Genomic DNA, 19,667 nt, shown 5'->3' on the forward strand with positions numbered 1-19,667 from the left:
TCATAGAGAAGACCCATAAGCTCTACTCAGTTTATCAAAAAAAAACTCGAATTAATCCCAGCCAGATATCACGAAAACTGTCTCCAGCACAAGACACCATCGTACGTACGTATTCACTCGCTCCGCCGTTGAATTCGAACTGTCCCTTTGGCATCATGTGCGACATCTGTCGTCTGCGTGCGTCTCCAATCGTCCCCCTCCTCTTGTTATCGACCGGAGTTAAGGGATCGGCACATTCTAGTCGGTGCTCGGTGCTCGGTGCTCGGTGCTTGGTGCTTGGTGCTTGGTGTTATTTCGTGACATTATTATTTTGAGAATAGGAATGAATGTCACGGCACAGGATGACAAGAGTCAGAATCTGCGTAGACGGATGCTCGATCTGCATGACGTCCGTGTGGGAAAAGTACCGCATGACTCGCCATGGTTGAGAAACGTGCGTCTGCACTTCTCGCAAGACAGCCAGCGTAAGGAGTGGGACGTGATAAGAATCCACGACAGCGTGTGTATAATTATCTTCAATGTAAGTCGAAAAAAACTCGTGTTTGTCAGACAATTTCGGCCGGCAGTATACTACGCGTTTCTACCGGAGAAGCAAGACGTGATCGACGTTGAACGTTATCCCGCGACACTCGGACTGACCTTGGAGCTCTGCGCTGGTATCGTGGACAAGGACAAGCCTCTCGTCGAGATCGCCAGGGAAGAATTAAAAGAAGAGTGCGGATACGAAGCACCCACTTCGACATTTAAGGAAATTACTACCTATTTGTAAGTTTGTATGTAACATATTATGCTATAGTCTAGTTACATTGTCCCTTATCTTTGTATAAGAGAACATTAATTTAGAAGCATTAATTATTATAAATTGTTTGTAATAAAATCTTTTTTTAATTCATATATAATATTAGAGTTTGTCTTGATAAATAAAATTGTATTCACAGAGTATACAAAATAAAGAAATTTATTGTATTCTTATTTTTCAGATCCAGTGCTTCTGCTAGTGCAAAACAAACTCTTTTCTATGTTGAAGTCACAGATGATATGCATATATATCCTGGTAAGATCAAATTGTAAACATTCTTTCTCAAATTGATTTTTTCTCACATACTAATATATACTAGGTATATAAGAGAGGATATTATTTTTTATCCATAAACCATATTTTAAATGTACAAGCAGTTTGTTCAATTAAATTTTTCATGTTAAAGGCGGTGGTGCTGAGTCTGAAGGTGAACTTATAGAAGTGGTAGAATTGAGCATTCCAGAACTAAGGGACTATATAAAATCCAAGGAAGTACAGAGCCCCTCCAGCTTCCTCTTTGGTGTGTCTTGGTTTCTATTTAATAAATCTGAATACTGTTCTTAGATTAAAATTAAAGATCATTCTGCTCTGCGATAAAATAAAATAAAGCACTACAAATTAGTCAATAAAAATAAAAAAATAGATTGTTAAAATTACACCTCTCTAAATTAATTACAAGTTAAAATTAACATCATTCAACCGCGTTTATTTACAAATAGAGCGTTTATACACAAGCAATTATGGGATAGTTGCATAATTCAAGTTACGCGCAAAATTTTACAAGCACTGATATTCAATTAATATTCAGTTCATCTTTTGTAAATTGAGAGCTAACCCATGCAAGACCCCATTTTAAGTTTGTTAGTAGGAACTTTAAAGCTTTAGTCCACTGTTCTTCTGAATTGAATTGTATCCTGAAAACCAAAAAAAAAAAAAAAAAGATTTAGCTATTAAATAGGACATATATATTATGATTTTCTCGTAAGTATAAACTGAATCGCTTAATATATAATCAAAGTTTGTAGATGTTGAAACATACTTAATGGAATACGAATTGCCTGTCGCAGAGTCTTCAATTTTGCCACGATCCATTCTGTATGGCAGACAAAATCCACTGTCTCCTTTTTCTACTTGTTCCTTAAATTGTTGCAAGCAATCCAGAAACGCCACCATAGCTGCATCAAATTTTGTGTCCCATAAAAATTTGAATCCTCCGCTTCCATATAATGGAAGTTCTTTGTTTTGATCCAATGCCTCGATATAACTGTGATTGCCAAACGGTACTAAACGAAAACGTTTGAACGTTAAGTTCATTTTGCGCGCTAAAGCTACTAGCAAAAGAGTCGTTTGTCCCCACGCGGCGTTTATTTCGCTCCAATCCACTGGCGCACTCGGTAATCGTCCTAATCGAAACGAATTTATAGTTCCAAAGTGGCCTGAATGCCAGATGTGAAATGTGGCATTGAAAACGTTCGTTTTTTTCAACCTTTCGAGTTGAGAAGCTGCGTATGCCAGTTGATTGTCCAGGCTGGAAATATATAAAATAAAAATATTAATAAGCAACTATCTTTTTTTTTTTTATACGTGAAAAGAACATTTGTCCGAGGAGAGTTTCCTTACCTACGACATTCGTCTTCAGCTAACATGAGATCTCTTCTGTGCTTTGAATATTCTTTCCAATACCTGTCTTCTTCGCTTTGTAATCTCTCTCTTTCTCTTTCCTGTTCCGCTATGGCATTTTTAGTGGCTATCTCCTCTTTCCTCAGTGCCTCTAATTCTCTTATCATTCTCTCTTCCTCAGCCTTTACATCCTGCAATTCTTTTGTGAGATTCTCCATCTCTACATCTTCATGTCCTTGATATTGCTGTTCAATTTCTAATTTCTTCAGGTACTGATTATAATCTGACCATTCTCCTTCTGTCATTCGTAATTGCTGATCCATTAATAGCAAAAGACTATCGGTACATTCATCGCAAAGTGGATGATCTGCTGAACTGCTACTGCTGAGAATGTCAAATAATGTTGCTCGCACCTAGAAAATATGAATATCAATTAGATCATAATGTGAGACAGATTTCATTTAAAGTATCTCTTAAATCTCTGTGTACCTTTAAATGATGACTTAAGCTTTCTGTTTCACCCGAATCGCCAACTAACATAAATCCATTCGTACCATTTCCTGATTCAGTCAATCTGAATGGTGGAACTAAGTGTTCTATACTATCACTCTGGGGTTCTAATTCTCCGACAACTTGCTGTTGTATAGGAACTATAATAAAATAATAATTATTATAACATTTATGCTACTTGTCTACATTAAGTAATTTTATTTTATATATGTCGTCAAATATTCATGTATAATATTAAAAGATATATTATATATATATATATATATATATATATATATATATATATATATATATAGAATAACTAAAACACCTTTTATATAATCTAATTGCATAAATCATTAAGAACTGGTATTGCTCATTATTGTGTATTGTAAGAGGTATCGCATGTAATGCAATAATTTAGATATGCTATCTCTGTAAAAGCCATATTGTTGACATATAGATATTCAACGTTAGTTGAATCTATAAAGTTTTGCTTGTTATGAAATTAATTATATAATTCAAATTAGTCACAATAATTTCGAAAAGACAAATTAACACGTCATACGTTAATTGTAAGCGACTGGTATTGCGTATAGAAGCATTATCAACGCAAGCAGGGCAATCAACTCGATGATGTACGTCGAGAATTGCCAGTAGAAAATAGAAATTACCTACGTGAGAGTTCGGCGAGAGTGTGCTCTCCGAGGTGATCGAAACTCGAATCTAGTTTCAGCGGCTGTAGGCACCGTTGACATGCAAAACTGACGTTTGTCTTTAAGTCTACCATTGTTGTCCGTTGCTTACCGAGGAGAGCTGCTCACTGTACAACCTGTCCGTACGCGTCGTTATATTTACGTATACAATGCATCTATCATCTATCGTCTACCGTTGTCTGTGATGCTTGGGGTCAGCTGATGTTGCTTCGCCAAGCGTCCGTCAGTTAGCGCCACCATTTATATTGACGAAATTAATTCATTGTTTATTTTTTTTTTTTTTTTTTTTCAGTGTAAACAGATATATATTTTACGCGGGAATTATTACACGTACGTAAAAGAAATTCATATTATAATCATGATATAATATACTCTCTGTAAATTTATATTTTATATTTTATATTTTATTTCACATTCTCTTTTTAAAGTCATTGAAGTCGATTAACCTTATCATATGTCCTCTTTTCTCCCGCTTTGCTGAGCGGCAGAACTATATATTATAATTCTTTGCAACATCGAAGCTTGTTATTCGTTATCTACTGTCGATATAATATCGCTACAACATACAGTGTGTTCCACTTGTCGCTTGCAATGTCGCGAGCATCATCTGTCCTTATTTAATTTTCGGTGAACGACAAGGATAAAAAGAACTCTTATAAAGAGTACTAATATCAAATACTTATAATTATCGGATAATTGCAAAAAATCTTTTGCTTAAATATTATTGTTATAGATAAAGCGAGATAGCATTGACGAGAAAGATATACATAGTTGTCATGAGAATTACGTAAGTTCGAAAAGTATGAGAATAATTTATCTGTTCTTCGCGACTAGTTCAATGCAACCAACAGTTTCGAGACTCGTAATTGCACTTTAGTAGATCGTCGTACTTCAAGCCGTTAATCGCGGATGCGTCGCGGCGACCCAAGCGTTTCAATCGTATAGTGTTTTTCGCGATTGTTATCTCAAAATGGATTTCTCGGGCGCGAAAATTAATCGCGAGTGTCTTTTAAAGAAGCGGGTGCTCATCACGGGTGTATCAAGCACGATCGTATTATCACGCCATTATCACAATCCGGCCTCGATGTGAAATCGATCGAAATCCTTCACGCCATATTGCAATCCTTTACCTCGCGACTTCCTTATCAAAGAACAACGAAAGTACAATCGATGCGATCGTCCCTAGTAAATATTTGCATATCATCCCTCCAAAAAGGTAAAATATATATTAATCTCGTGTTAAAAGTGCCGAAAATAATAATTCAAATAGATAATTCCTACTTCTAGGATCGTAATATATCGCTCTTTAAAAATGTACTATAAACTATAATATAGTTCGAATCGCAATCATAATCACGAAATGCACCGCGATGGATTGTAAAATTATACTCGAGCCGTCCCCTATTTTTCGCAATTTTTACTATCTAACAATAACTAGTGTGAGTGAGACATATTGATATCGTTCTCTCTCTCATACTAGTGAAACACTGGTTACGTTGTGCTTAATGGAAAGCTCCCTATATTTATCTCTCTCTCTCTCTCTCTCTCTCTCTCTCTCTCTCTCTCTCTCTCTCTCTCTCTCTCTCTCTCTCTCTCTCTCTCTGTCTCTCTTTCTCTCTCTCTAATTTGGCTGTTTGAAACTGTGCGAGGAATTATTGGAAGCGTATTATAAAGCAACGGAAGCACTGTGTTTTAAGATATATAATTAATATATACCAATATCGCAATTTCGATAACTTCGGCAACTTATTTTTATATATTTAAAATCAATCAAAAAATATTTTCTTTGCATATTTTATATTTTTTCATCGAAATACGTTTAAAATGCGATTGATGATCAATATTAAATTTTACATATTATTGTACATGTCGTTCTTTTATAACTTTATTGACTTATAAAAAATTACCAAAAATAATATGTTTGTTGCTGCTGGTTGAATCAGTAATGTAATAAGTCTTCATCATTTTATATATAAAATTATGTGTGTGTAATACATATATTTTTATCTGAAAATTGGCAGATATTTTTGTTTCTATAGTTAAATTTGAACTGATTACATATTACTTATTTTCAGCCATTTCTCCAATTATTTTCTGTTCTATTTGATATTTTCTCTCTTTCTCTTGAATTTATCTAGAGTCTTTTTAGTAATATTTTATCAATAACGATTTATTAATTGTAAATTTAACATTTAAAGAAAACAATACATTATTATTTAAGAAAAATTTATAAATATTTGAATTTATATTGTGATTATTAATAAATTTATATATATATATATATATATATTTAACAAAAATTAAGTATTTTATATAATTATTAATACAATTAAATATTTAATTTACAGGAAGCTGATAACTGCCAGAGTATCGGGCTGCTTTCGAGTTACACAGAGGGTGCTAAGTGAGTACCAATCAGATGCTGCACTCTAGTGGTGATGGTTCACGTGTTGCACTAGTAAATTTCTGCTTCTAATTTATATTTTGTATCTTTCTCCCTTTTTTAATAGCTTTCTCAAAAATCCATACAACAACCAAATATTTAAAAAAAATTATTTTATATTAGAATTACATAGTCCTAAGACTATAGTATGTACAAGAAACATTTTAACTTGATCTAAAATTCTACTATAATATGTTTATGTATTTATAATTATATACATATATATATATTGCTTTTACATGTTACAGAAAAAATATGTTTGAATATAGTTTTTTAATGAAAACGTTTCTCTTGTGACGATTCAAAGAAGAAATATTATACAGAAATTTACTAGTGCTATTTTTGATATACGTTTATAAGGAAAGTTGCGGCCTCAGAAGGTCGAAACGCTTAATTTTATATTTTATATGATGTACAAGAGAAAATTACTTTTCAATAACAAAGAATATGATCAAACTTTATATAATAGACAGTAGAGTATCATGTATTAATTTATGCAACATGTATATATATATTAAAATGTCTACGAGCGCGCAATTTAAAGCGATATTTAGTCGCGTATGCATAAATATCGAATAGAGCTGCCAAGGATCAACAGGTGGCAGCTCGTTTCTGCTTCTTCGCTCGCACTCTCGCGCGCGATATAACTTGAGTTTCACGCGCATTCATCATCGGCATCCATTAGTCGACGCGCAATAACAATCGGCATTTTCCAAATATAACCGCGCGGAGCTTTCTAATAATGGTTACGACCCTCATCGCTTTCTTGTCTACCAGCCATGAATTATTATGCGAGAGCTTTTTACCAGCGCGCTTTCTACCGCTTGAGAAGCGCGACGAATCGCCGACTCACAAGCACGTCGCTCATTCGAAATCTGCTTGCTTGGTTCTCTCTTTTTTTCAGATATGTGTTGTCTGAAATTAAATATAAAACTAAAAAGATTTTTAATAAACACCAGATACACTCGAGATTACTATTCCCTAGAGCGGTCGTAATCCCGTCTGAGATTAAACTCGAAATTAAGAAAAATGCTAAGTTGTATTACGCTGGTGCGATTTTTTTCCAGTAAAATAGATTTGATTAGAAATATTTAATAATTCAAATTCTTAAGTTTGAAATTGAAAAAAAAAAATTTAATTTAGAATCTGAACATTATCTGAATATTATGTTATATGTATACAATATTAAAATATCTTTCACTCAGTGTTTTTTTAATAACTTAAAAAGTAACTGTAGGAAATTTTATATATCAAAATGAAAATAATATTATAATTCCTTGACATTTCCCCTTGCACTAATTAATCGTTGTGTAAGATTTATCCCATTATTATTTCTGCTGACTGTAGTACCCGTTAAAGAAACGAATGCAAATTGCATTAGGAAGTTTAATTACTTATCGGGAGCGAGTTTCGCACATCAGTGCGAACGAGCAAAGATAAATCCGCGAGGGTACTGTTGCATTAACGTGCATATTTGTCATGCATCGTGCACTCGAGTGTTCCTGCAACGCCTCGAGTGGCCTGCAACTTAGTTGCAACCATGATTGCATTGGAAAGCAACACATAAGACGAATAAACTACAGGATGCAGTTTAATAATACACTATATTTCTGCTTAGCAAAGCACTGCAAATAGATGTTCACGATACTCTTATAATTTACCGTTTCTAAAAATTAGCTAAACGAATTAGCTCCGTTGCTCTAAAATTGGAATATTTAACATTCTCAAGATAAAATGAATGAATACCAAACCGAGTATATATTTTAACTCTATCATATGTTTTCTTTTTTAACCTCCATAAAATATCGTGCTTGTGCGTTTTAAAGAAGAAGAAGAATTAACACTATTTATTTTATGAAAGTTTCTCGCCTTTGTTTTTTTTTTTTTTTTTATTTTTCTTTTCTTTATTAAAGCAATAATTTTATAATAACATTCCATGAGAGATTTGCTGATAAATTAAATTCATTTTGCTACTGCAGGTATCGCGATAATTTTTCATCATCTTTCGCTTCATAAAATTTTTCGAGAATTATTAATCGCATCTTCCTTATTTAATGCACGTCTGTTTTCTATGTAAATTATTCCATCATATTCATTAAGCGAATTAAAATATTCATGACAATGTATGCATGAAAGATGCAAGAGAGACATCGATTAAGCATCAAGCGGTCAGAGTCGCGACGTATCTCTCTCCGTATCGCAGATCGCAGGTCGCAGCATTGTCGCGGCGCGGCGTGGCGCACGAAATCGCGCGGGGAAATCGGCCGAGGCGAGGAGCACCAAGAGAGTGCGTGCGCTACACGTGCAACTTCGGTATAACTACAGTCGATGAGGAGATCGGTGGAGCGGCGACGTGAAGGGAAAACGTGAGGAAGGGTGGGCGGCGACCGTTTGAAACGGAGGAGTGCCGTAGGGGCCAACGCGAACGAAGTCCGTTGAGTTTGAGCCGGGTTGAGTGAAGCGCGGGCGTCACGACGACATCAGCTGGCGTCGTGGCTGGCCTCCGCCAATCCGTCCCTCAGCGGCCATGTTGGCCGTGTACCTGGGGCGGAGCGCAGAGTGCCTGTTCTCCCCGTCCTCGTCACGCATTTCACGTTCGAACTCCTCTTGCCTTTTCCTCCTCCACCATCGCTTCCTTCTCTGGCCTCCTCTGGCCTCCTCTGGCCTCCTCTGGCCTCGCGCGAGTAGACTTCGTCTACTTCTTCTTCCTCCTTGTCCTCTTTCGCTGCAGTCGCGTTATCGCGTTCCTCTCGCTCCGCTTCTGACTGGCGTGCCCTGGGTGCGCTGGATCGCAGGTTGCGCTTGAACAGCACCTGCGAACGATGACATAATGTGCGTGGTGGATCGCTTTCGATAACAATGCCATCAGAAATGAGTTAAAGTCCACATTCTCAAATACAATTTCAAATTGTATCGTAATTTTGTTTAGTTTCCCAGATTTCAATTAAAATTGAAAATTTCTACTTCACGTTATAATATTAATATTAAGAATACGAAAAGCATCCGCAAGAGAGTATATGTCCAGCCCACCAAAAAAATTTTTCAACTAACAGTATGCATATGTGACAGATGTAAAATTATAATTAAATATGTGTGTACGTATTATTTACAGTTTACAGATATACATATACTCTTTGTTTCGAAATGGATAATTTCCTAGCGAATTGTATTCGTCTAAACAACAATCGCAAGATGCACTTTCAAGCAAGAAGAAACTTTTTTTTTTTTTTTTTTTTCTTGTTTCAGTTCTCTCTCTCTCTCTCTCTCTCTCTCTCTCTCTCTCTCTCTCTCTCTCTCTCTCTCTCTCTCTCGTTGTACAAGTTGTCTGATTTACGATGCGCTTACCTCGCCGACGACGTGGTTCCGCACATAGGAAAACAACGACAAGCACGCGCGCTCACTCGGCGTTCGTTTCGTTTTACGATTACGCGAATCGCGTGTAATTGCCGGGTCCGACCTGGCCGGCGGCCTTCAACTTCGCTTCTTCGCGGCGCGTCAACTGTCCCATAGATCTTCGTGGCGGCGAAAGAGAGCCGAAGTAATTGCATGGGCTCGATCGCCGCCGCTGCGCCAAGTGCAATTATAATACTGGCATGGAGTTATATACCCGACTCAGCCGGCGTCGATTGCACTTCTGGCGATTCATCTGGAAGCCCATTATTTTGCCTCTTACGAATCAATTAACGCAAATACCATGCGTATCATTCGCGATACCTTATAGGAACAAGCCTGTTTTTGGAGACAAGTCTGTTGGGTTGGGAAATGATTAGGATTATACGACAACTACGTGCGAGAGTTCGTTGGGAAATTAATTTTTCGCGATTTATACGGATTATTATAAGCAAAATCAGTTTTTTTCGAGCATGACGAGCATTACTTGTATGACCTCTTCTCACGCGATCGACATAAATTGCGGTCACGGATGATGTCGAAATTATACGTCAAAAACTCTCGTCGCCAGTTTTTAGCATGCATATTTTCTGTGGAAGCATATATTGCGCGTGCGATGATACGTAAAATTAATTGTTTATCATTCTCAAGATAGAATGATTTATCGTAGTTTGCCTCTCTGTAACCGAAGCAGATAAGAGGTAAATATTAAGCGTGTCGAAATTGGATGAGATAAAGTAATATCCTTGCGTTTTCGTAATGATAATCGACTTGTGCATTTAACGAGAAAGATATTTTTCAAGTCAAATATCTTTTATTATTTTATTATATGGAATTTTATAGAAGAATGCGTTTGACTTATTTTTAGAATTACGTTTACAATTATGATATACAGAAAATTGAATCTTTCGCTTTTTCTCTTGAAAAAAGATTATTTTAAGAAATAAAAATGAAACATTTTGAAATTCCTTCGTTTCTACAAAACTCCTGCTGATACTAATCCAGTTACTAGTATCCCGTCCTGTTACTACCAAACAATGGTTGATTTGTGCTTTCCGAGGAGAAACAGCAGCGAGATATCAGGTTTGTGTACGATTACAGGGGCCAGATTCTTGATCGCGATATCGGGTGCGTTGTTAATAAAACTACGCGGTTGCAATTTTTCCGACAGTGATTTTACTTTGTCAGAGCAATGGATGATGATAGTATCTTTTGCGTACAGCCGCGCTATACGCACCTTCGGCTATGAAATGCAGCTGGAACTGCAATAATTTTCTTGAATAGAAGCCCGCACGTTTAATACAGAAGCCCTCCGGGTACAGTGTTTCTTGTTCCTTGTGCTATCTTTACTGCCCGCGAAACTCCGTTCGTTATGCCGCTCAATAGGATCTTGTTACCGTTTATATAAAAATCATTGAGCAAGCTCCGAGGAAAACGCCTTGTATTGCGTCGTTGCGAAAGTGAGTTGAAGTTGAGACTTGCGATTTCAGCGCGATTACATACATATATGTGTCGAGAATCGAGAATGAGAATCGACTTTTTCGTAGCAAACAACTTGCTGATATCTGATGCTGATGTCTTCTTATTATATAATTAATTTCTTTCATTAGATTTTAAGGTTGTTTTGGGTACGATTTAAAAATATTTTTTACGTTTATGTTATTTGAAAAATCAAGTAAATCTAGGTCTAAATTATAAAAAGAATAATTAAAATATTAAAAATAAATTAAATTTTTTTTTCAATTTTAAGTTTTAAATTAATTTTTAATTAATTAAAATTATTTAAGAATTATTTACGTTTATTTTTTGTTATTATTTATGGAATTTAAACCAAAAATAATATCAATGCGAAATTTAATTGCACAATTAAATATAAAATTGAATAAAAGTATATTGGTTTAACTTTTCCAAGAAAATGGGAAAATCCAACTAAAGATTTCATATTGTACAATGATTGTTTGTTTCGTCACCGATTGGTCAGCTTATGACTCATTGTCAGTATTGTATCTTAATGTATAATTGCTATTCTTTTACGATCATGCATACTCGGCAGAAATTTTAAATCTATTTGGTTCTTTCGCGATGGCCGGTAAATCAGTGATTAATTTGTTGCGCGAGAAAATATCGAAAGAGCAGCCGCGAGGAATAATTAATACGTTGCATATATCATTCGCGATCGCGTTATTAGTCGACGATCAGGCACGAGCGAGCCGACTAGGTTTATTTTAGCAAAGGGTTTACATCTCAGATGATCGAATCCGTTGGCACGCTCAGCCGAGCTCGATTCGGCCAAACACCCATGTTTACACCGTGAGTATTTATGGGCCACAATCCGCCTACGGAGAGTTCGTTTTCAGAATTCGGTGCATCCCCGCAGCGAGTAGATCAACTCAGATACCTTCCTCCGGTTGACCCCCTCTGATACACTCATGGGATACTTAAGATCCTAATTGAAGTTGAAAGTCCAAGAATTTTTCGAGAAATATTATCAGGATTAATTCAGAAGAAAGTAGAAACATTTTTATATATTTAATTTATTCTAATATTTTTGCGAAAAATTCTATATAAAATGACAAATGTTTCATTAAATATTTTAATATAAAGTCAATTGCACTCGTTGAAGATCCAAGAATTTTCTAAAGTAGATGAACAAAGTTATAAATAAACAAGTCAAATATTTGCATTGCGCTAAATGCTGCCGTCGATACGCGATTTCTACATGCCTATCGAAATATATATCGTAGTAGAGAAAATTTCATGAATCATGAGATTTTGAACGCGTTTCGATGCCATAAGTCACCGACCGTAAAAGCGCGGGGTTAGGTTTGACAGAATAGCAGAAAAGAGAGGAGTGGGGAAGGGAAAAGTCGTTTTTGATCGAAATACCAATTTACCTGATGGGGAAAAGAGATGAGTTATGTAGAAGCTAATAGTCCGAAGATGGATGCGTTATGGTCTCTATTTCAAGTTATTTGACAGGCATGTGTATGCAATATGCATATATATAAATGTTAGTTATAAAGTTACATTTTGGACAAGGGGTGAAAGCGGGGAGATGTAACAGTCGCGTTCGCGGCCCGGAAAAGCTCCGCTTCCGAAAAAAAAAATGTTTATTTTTACATCGCGGCCTAGGACGGTCGAACAAAATTTCTAACGGCAGAGAAAACAAATCACTCCAAATTCGATCTGTATATTTTGTCGGGTTACACAAATATGCCGATACGTCCGTCGCAAAAGCGAATTGTTGAATTATAGAATCTCTCTTCTCGCGTAGGTATAAATGAATTCCGATGCGATATATTGTTTTCAAATTACAAAATCATCATGTAATTATAAATATATACATCCAAAAAAGATGTAGTATAAAATGCGATAATATATAATCTTATCAGTTTGACATTTATAGTTACGAAATATGATACATATATATATTAGGCTTATTATTTCGAAAATAATTGTTGCGACTTGTATGTTGTTACGCACATAAACACTCGATGGAAAAAATCGCCAGAGTTCTATTCGAAGTGTGTTGCAAAAATATAGAAGCTAGCAACTTATGCATTTTTTTTATAGTATCAAGATTCCACATGGCGATAGCCGCAGTCACCGTTCTCTTATTCGTCTCAGATGCATTTTTGTATTCTACTAGCAAAAGGCGCTCGTCCTCAACAGCATCAGGGCGCATTCATAAGATCGGCGGATGCATGCGCGAGTACACGTATGTACAAGTGCCGGTGCGTTTATCGCGTTGCAACGTGCGTCGGGTCAAACCCCGCGCACGACGGGGTTCTCCACGTCCCGGACGTGTATATATTTATGGCCGAAAAAAATATTTTATCATAATAATACACACGGAGATGCCACGGCGTGCCGGTAGGCCTTCTCTCTCTCTCTCTCTCTCTCTCTCTCTCTCTCTATCTATCTCTATCTCTTTCTCTCTCTTCTCTTTCTCTTTCTTCTCTACCAAGATACCGGTGCAAATGAGCGCGCGACAGAGACCGTGTACTAACATAAAGAGGGCTCTGTTTCCTCCTTTTCTCCCTCGCTCCTCTCTTTCTCTCTCTCTCTCTCTCTCTCTCTCTCTCTCTCTCTCTCTCTCTCTCTCTCTCTCTCTCTCTCTCTCACTTTTTCTCTTTCGCTCTTTTCTCGTCGTCGCGATAGCTTAGCGCGATTACCAGAAAATTATTAGGATATCGATTGAGATCCCCGTGTGCGCGATTCTCCTGAGAATTCATATCTCTCTTTAGTTTCTCCTTTTATAACGACGATAGTCATGCCACTGTGCACGGTGTCGGTTACAACGTGAAATCGAGCCCGTGCGACGCGATCACGCTAACGAGGCATAAAGTGTGAAGAATGATATTTGCGTGTCTTTCTTTTTTTTTTTTTTCAGCGCGATTATCACACGAGACGAATGAAATTAAGAAATTTGAGAGAGGAAGTAGAAAAAGTTATACGATTTTACGATCACGAGAGATATTCAATAGATTCATATTTCAAATGCAACTGGATAAGGAAAAGAAAAACGGATAAAAATTTCGGTGAAATCATATTGATTCGAGCTGATTTTAACGCGTATGCAACTAATCTTGGATTGTTGCGAAAACGGTGATTTTATCACTTGGATTGGCTTCTCGATCGCGAAACCGCAAGGATATTGGGATGAGGTGGAATTTCCGCGCGCACGTTACTGCAACTACATAAACGTACAGCGCACACTACTTATGTTAGCGCATTAGTCGAAGCGGGCGAGCAAAATATTCTCGGTTAAGGTCGGTAAGTGCTTCGTGGTATCGTCTCCGATTACGTGGGAGAGAGCCCTCTTCGCCCAAGTTACGACACCCTCACGCGTGCAGTTACAGCTGCGACTCCTAATTGCGATAGCGTTGCCTGCATGCTCGCGCACGTCGGTGGAATTTGCATAAATGGAAAATATCCGCGTGTACACGAATCGAACATTCTCGCGAATCCTGCATATGTATGATGCGCGTTAAGAAGCACGCTATTACTCGTTTCTAGCCATGGTAACGCGAACGTTTCTTTTTTTCTTTCGATCTTCAATGTATCGTCTTTGCTAGATTGCCTGATCACAATGTGTGTGTGTGTGTGTGTGTGTGTGTGTGTGTGTGTGTATAAGAGTCGTTTCAAAATTAGTTATTTTTAAAAAACGTATAAAAGAGTTTTTAATCAATGTTGACAAAAAGATAAATCATTTAAACTTTTTTAAACGTAAAAATATTGGCGGGTGACTATAAAATATTTATATAAATTTATTTCAAGAGATGTTATATAAGATAAATTTTAAATAAATGCTTCTTAATTTTTAACGTTCCTTCTACGTGTTAGAAATATATGTAAAAAAGAAATTTCTTCCAATGGCATTTAAAATATTACGTTACAAATTAAATTTTTTTTCACTTCTCTATAGTTACGCAGTATTATGGATTAGTAATAAAATAGAATTTTTGGATTTCATAAAAGCAAATTATTGGATGTTTATGATGGTAGTAACGTGGTAGTTCGTGAGAATGTAACGTAATTCACTTTAACACAGATTTAAACTATAAAGAAGAAGAAGAAGGCGTGCGAGCTCGCAGTCTTCCTCAGGTGCATCTCGTTTGCAAGGTTTACAAGCGCGAGCTGGCAAAAACCTGATATCACCCGGACTTTTTATTGCGTTCGGCAGCTGGTGTATTTTATAGCTTCGAAGCGTCTTTATCATCGCTAATTTCGTCGGACATATCTCGCTAACGTAATTTAAGATTGTCGTCGGATGTGAATGCGATAAATGTAAATGAATGCGGAAGAGAATGCACTCGGGAGAAACGTATTCGCTTAATTCATTATCTATACTTGTATCACTTCAATTCACTTATAATCTGAAGAAATCTATGAAGTCTTTTTGATGGAATATCATGAATGAAGACGTATCATCCTATCGTTTGAGACCCGATGACATGGCTATCTCGGTGGAGCGCGACTATCATTAATCATAGTTCGATCGGCGAATTTACGTTGCTTTGACGACGCTATTGGTTTTGCCTATTATCATGCTGTCTACGCCAATGCGCCGATCAGAGAGAAGGCAAGCTCAGCAGGGTTTCCGGACACTTTTCCTCGGAGGAAAAACACGCTAAAGATAGATTTTCCGTGTTTCTATCAATTACTAAAACTCGACGGAATGTCTGGGAATAAAGAATATGTAAAATCATTCAATTCGTTATCGTAGTGTGGAAACGTGGTATTTATTATCAATCCGTAATATTGAAATAGTGAAATTAATGCGTGGATAGTTTCATTAATCTAAGTAAAGGAATGCTCGATTATATCGTAAACGAAATTGTTTGCGTGAGTTTTTGTTTGAGTAATTGGATAATTTATTGATACTTGAATTAAATGTGCCCCTAAAAAATTTGATAAAAAGATAATCTCTGAATTTTTAATTTAAAAGATCTACGTGCGTGTTTATGGTTTTCTTTCAATCACGACACAAATTTCATATCTACCCCATATCGAAAAGAGTGAGCGAGCGGTCGCTCTTACACTTTAGGGCGAGTTAAAATCAAGATAATAGCCGGGAAGAAACTCGGAAAAATCGGTTCCGCATTCTACAGAGCAGTGACGGTTCGTTTCGAAGAATTCGTGAAAATCAAGAGGCGCGGAGTCGACAGCGCTAGGCAGGTAATTCTGACAGCAGGTGAAACGCATCTCGTCGCCCACATTTGACGGCTGCGGTTACCTTCGAACACTTAAACAAAAATCTCGGCTCCTCTCTCACTCTCTCTCTCTCTCTCTCTCTCTCTCTCTCTCTCTCTCTCTCTCTCTCTCTCTCTCTCGTCGGTTTCATTCTTCCTTTCTTTCATCAACCCTACCCATCTCGCGCCGATTTAAAAAGCGTGGCGAAGGATGGCCCACCGCATTTTGCCTGGTATTATTCAGCCCCGCGGGTGATCCCCTTGGTTCTACCTTCGTTTTTGACCTTTCCATCTTCCCATTCTCCCCGCACTTTTCCCGCACTTTTTTGTTTCTCTTTTACTTCGCTTTAGACCGTTGCATTGTATTCTTTTATGAAGTTGAGCACGACTTGTCCCTATCTGCGGATATTTTTGTGATCTTGGCTGTTTTGACCGTTGAACGTCTATTTTTACCGAAATTTAACGTTTTCATTTATTTATGTAAATTATTGATGATTGATAATATATTTTTTAATAATGTGTTTTATATTTTTGAAAGAAAGAAAAATTACATTTTTATAATAATAATATTTTATTTGCATATTTTTTTATTATTTTACGTCTGCGATAATTCAATCAAGAATTGATCAAGAGGACAGTTGTTTTCGGCTCAATGTTTGTCAAAGCTGTGAGATATTTTACCTCGGTTTTCCTGAGTATGATAAACACTGTTGATCGTCTTTTTCCACAAGTTTCAAATAAAATAGGAATCAAATGAGCACATTAAAACTATGCGCGCCGGCTTCTCCGGAAAATCTCTCTTGTCTAACGCTGCAATTTATGTCCGTTACCGCTACGAGGTCAATTCACAAAAGTATGCAACGAGGGGGGCAAATTGCGCGTTTACAAAAGGGCGCGCAGCGGTGGGAGCGTTTAAAGCGTTTAGTGCGGTTAACGATGTGCGCCATAATCCAATTTATAATCTGAATTGCAACCCGCCTAATCCCATTATAAAGTCGCATTTTCATGCGTGCCGTGTGTGTCCTGCAGGGGATATGCCTGGCCCGGTCAGTACGGCAGAAACATTTCGCATTTTCGCGTTGTAAGCCCCGGTAAGCTCGGTCCAACTCGTGTTTATAGACTCGCCAAATATCGTTTCGATACTTTTCCGGACGTCTCTACGAGCCGTCAACACGTATGTTTCGATTATGCGATATGCTCGTCCACCGTTTCCTCTCGAGAAACTTGCTCTGCAACACCAATTATCCGCAATTTAGCCGTTAATCTCAGTCGACGGAATTGATGAGTTTAGAAGATAAATGTTACAAGTAACTTTTCCAGTTAATAAACTGGACCAGTACAAAACGTTAGTAATATTAACATAGTGTTCCCGTGTAAATCGCGTGTATCATTTCTTTTCTAGAAATCCGTTTGAAATATTGCTAATGTTCTGTAATTACGAAAAATATATTAGCTTTAATCTAGTTGTAAATATAATTAAACATTTTTTCTTTGTCTCTTTGTCTCTTTATCTCTCTTTCTTTTAATATAAAAGTATCATAATTAAATTAATTTAATTTAATTTAACATTTGTAACGTTGAGAACTGCAGTGATAAAATGTTGCGTTGAAACTTCAAGATGCTGTATTAGGTTTATATTATTTTTGAATTTTGACAAATGTCTCGTGTTAGCTTACTTTGCTCGTGCGCGTGCACGTACATTATATTTGTTGTCCATAGCACTACAATCAATTTCTAGTATATTTACAGCCGATACAGTATACTGGTATCGATGTGAATAGAATGTAAATGCGCTTGAGAGGCAGCGTTACGACACGTTTAATGTTGAAGCTCTCGTTCGCTCATGTAAAGAGTCAATACCGTTACATTTGATGCGCCGAGAGAGAAAATTCGTCTCTCGACTATACATTGCTATATTGGGAACCCCGTCGCTTAAAAGGGTCGGCAGGAGAGCGCTCTCGCCATTATTCATTCTCGGTTCTGTTTAAAAATATCGTGTGCGTGAAATATGGATCGAATTGAAAGTCTTCCGTGGCGAAGGACACGGAAGATGGGACAGAGAGGAATCTCCAGGACGTGCTTAAAAAAAAAAAAAATAGATATAAAAAAAGGAGCAGAGAGTAAAACCAACCCCTCGTGCACACATGAGTCGCGCCCGGGCCGAGAGGGAGAGTACTCACGACCTGTAGGCATGTGACCCGGGGATATTTGGAGACAATTAATCAAAAGATGGCTTATACCAAAGAGAAGTGCTGTTCTTTCGTGAGAAATATGATGCGGAACCATTTCTATCTGTCGCGTTTCATCGACCGGAAGTTTTAATTTCGGCTATTCTCGTGACGGTTAGCGATATGTTTAAATATACGTATAAGTAGTTCATTGAGCGATGCAGTTGCAAACGAAAAAATTCAATCACAAGAGGATAAAATTTTTCCCTTCATATCGTTTATTGTTATGAAATATAGATGCAGTTTTGTATGCATATTATCTAGGAACGATGAGCAAAAAATAACAATTTTATAAATCTCACCCGACTGCATCTATAATGAATTTAATTCGTTAACGAACCTCTTTGCAAATAACATTTATATTTAACGACTAAAATGTTGAATAGAATTATAAATCCGCAAAATAAAAAATGATGGTTAACCGAACAATCGCGTCGCAATCCTGCAATTTTGCTGTGTATGTGCGTCGTGCGTGTCGGAAGTGAATTTTACCTACGAACTCTTTCGGTACGAGAACAAACAACGAAATCAACAATCGCACCGCGTACGTTTCCCTTGGCTGTTCAAACAGACCGGGATTGCCGGATTGCGAGCGCCACCCCGCGTCATGAATAATCGGGATTCTCTCCATAGACCTTTCTGTTCTCTTTTTTTTTCCTTCCCCCGCCCCGTGTCGGTCGGCGAGGCGACCGACTTTAATCCCGCATGAATATGTAGAGGATCCGAATCGACCTGGACCCGGCCTTTTCAGCAGTATATATCCCTGGCTCTCTCGGATGGGGCGATAATCATCACCGGACAGTCTCCATACCGACGATTTGTAATTATCATAAATTCAGCAAAAGTACGCGCCTTCTCGTTTAATGACGCAAGGAATTAATTACTATAGATAGACGAGACTTCTTCCATTCGTACAGAAACATCTTTTCGTTGCATTCGTTGCATTCGTTGCATTCACATGTATCGAGATACGGTGACCGGGTGACGTCGATTATCCGGATAATATTCAACATCCGCGCAGATAGCTAAAATTTATGTGCTCGAGCGCTAATAGAGAGCTTCTCTTTACGACAGATATAATGTCGAATGAATAAATATCGGTCCAAACATTTTCTTGCGCAGACAAATTCGGATGCTGATTGTTAGATCGTTAATCGGAGCGGAACGAGAGAGACAGAAAATAAGTAGGAACATTCGAGTAAAACATTATAAAACGGTTGTACATTAAAGTAACACGGAAAGATTAGGTCAAAAAGATTATTTTTCCAATAATAAGTAATAAGTATA

General features: G+C 37.1%; 3 protein-coding genes across 3 annotated transcripts in view; 2 read left to right on the top strand and 1 right to left on the bottom strand.

Annotated features, from left to right (window-relative positions):
• Positions 1-228: 228 nt before the first annotated feature.
• LOC140665207 (uridine diphosphate glucose pyrophosphatase NUDT14) lies at positions 229-1,363 on the top strand. The gene is made up of 3 exons (XM_072891003.1): positions 229-765; positions 981-1,054; positions 1,206-1,363. Exons 1-3 carry the CDS (start codon positions 323-325, stop codon positions 1,361-1,363), a joined length of 675 nt encoding a protein of 224 aa, XP_072747104.1. The 5' UTR covers positions 229-322.
• Positions 943-3,855, bottom strand: Atg6 (Beclin-1-like Atg6). Its single transcript, XM_072891000.1, has 5 exons — positions 3,587-3,855; positions 2,909-3,069; positions 2,420-2,832; positions 1,839-2,327; positions 943-1,713 (listed from the first exon to the last, which is right to left on the bottom strand). Exons 1-5 carry the CDS (start codon positions 3,696-3,698, stop codon positions 1,593-1,595), a joined length of 1,296 nt encoding a protein of 431 aa, XP_072747101.1. The 5' UTR covers positions 3,699-3,855; the 3' UTR covers positions 943-1,592.
• A 645-nt stretch (positions 3,856-4,500) lies between these two features.
• Positions 4,501-19,667, top strand: part of Hth (Meis homeobox homothorax) — a 430,487-nt gene continuing 415,320 nt past the window's right edge. Inside the window, exons 1-2 of the mRNA XM_072889618.1 lie at positions 4,501-4,840; positions 5,973-6,028. The gene's annotated coding sequence lies outside the window, so the exon portion shown is untranslated. The remainder of the gene's footprint in view (positions 4,841-5,972; positions 6,029-19,667) is intronic.

Source organism: Anoplolepis gracilipes, chromosome 4 (assembly GCF_047496725.1).
Source record: "Anoplolepis gracilipes chromosome 4, ASM4749672v1, whole genome shotgun sequence".
NCBI classification, from domain to species: Eukaryota; Metazoa; Arthropoda; class Insecta; order Hymenoptera; family Formicidae; genus Anoplolepis; species Anoplolepis gracilipes.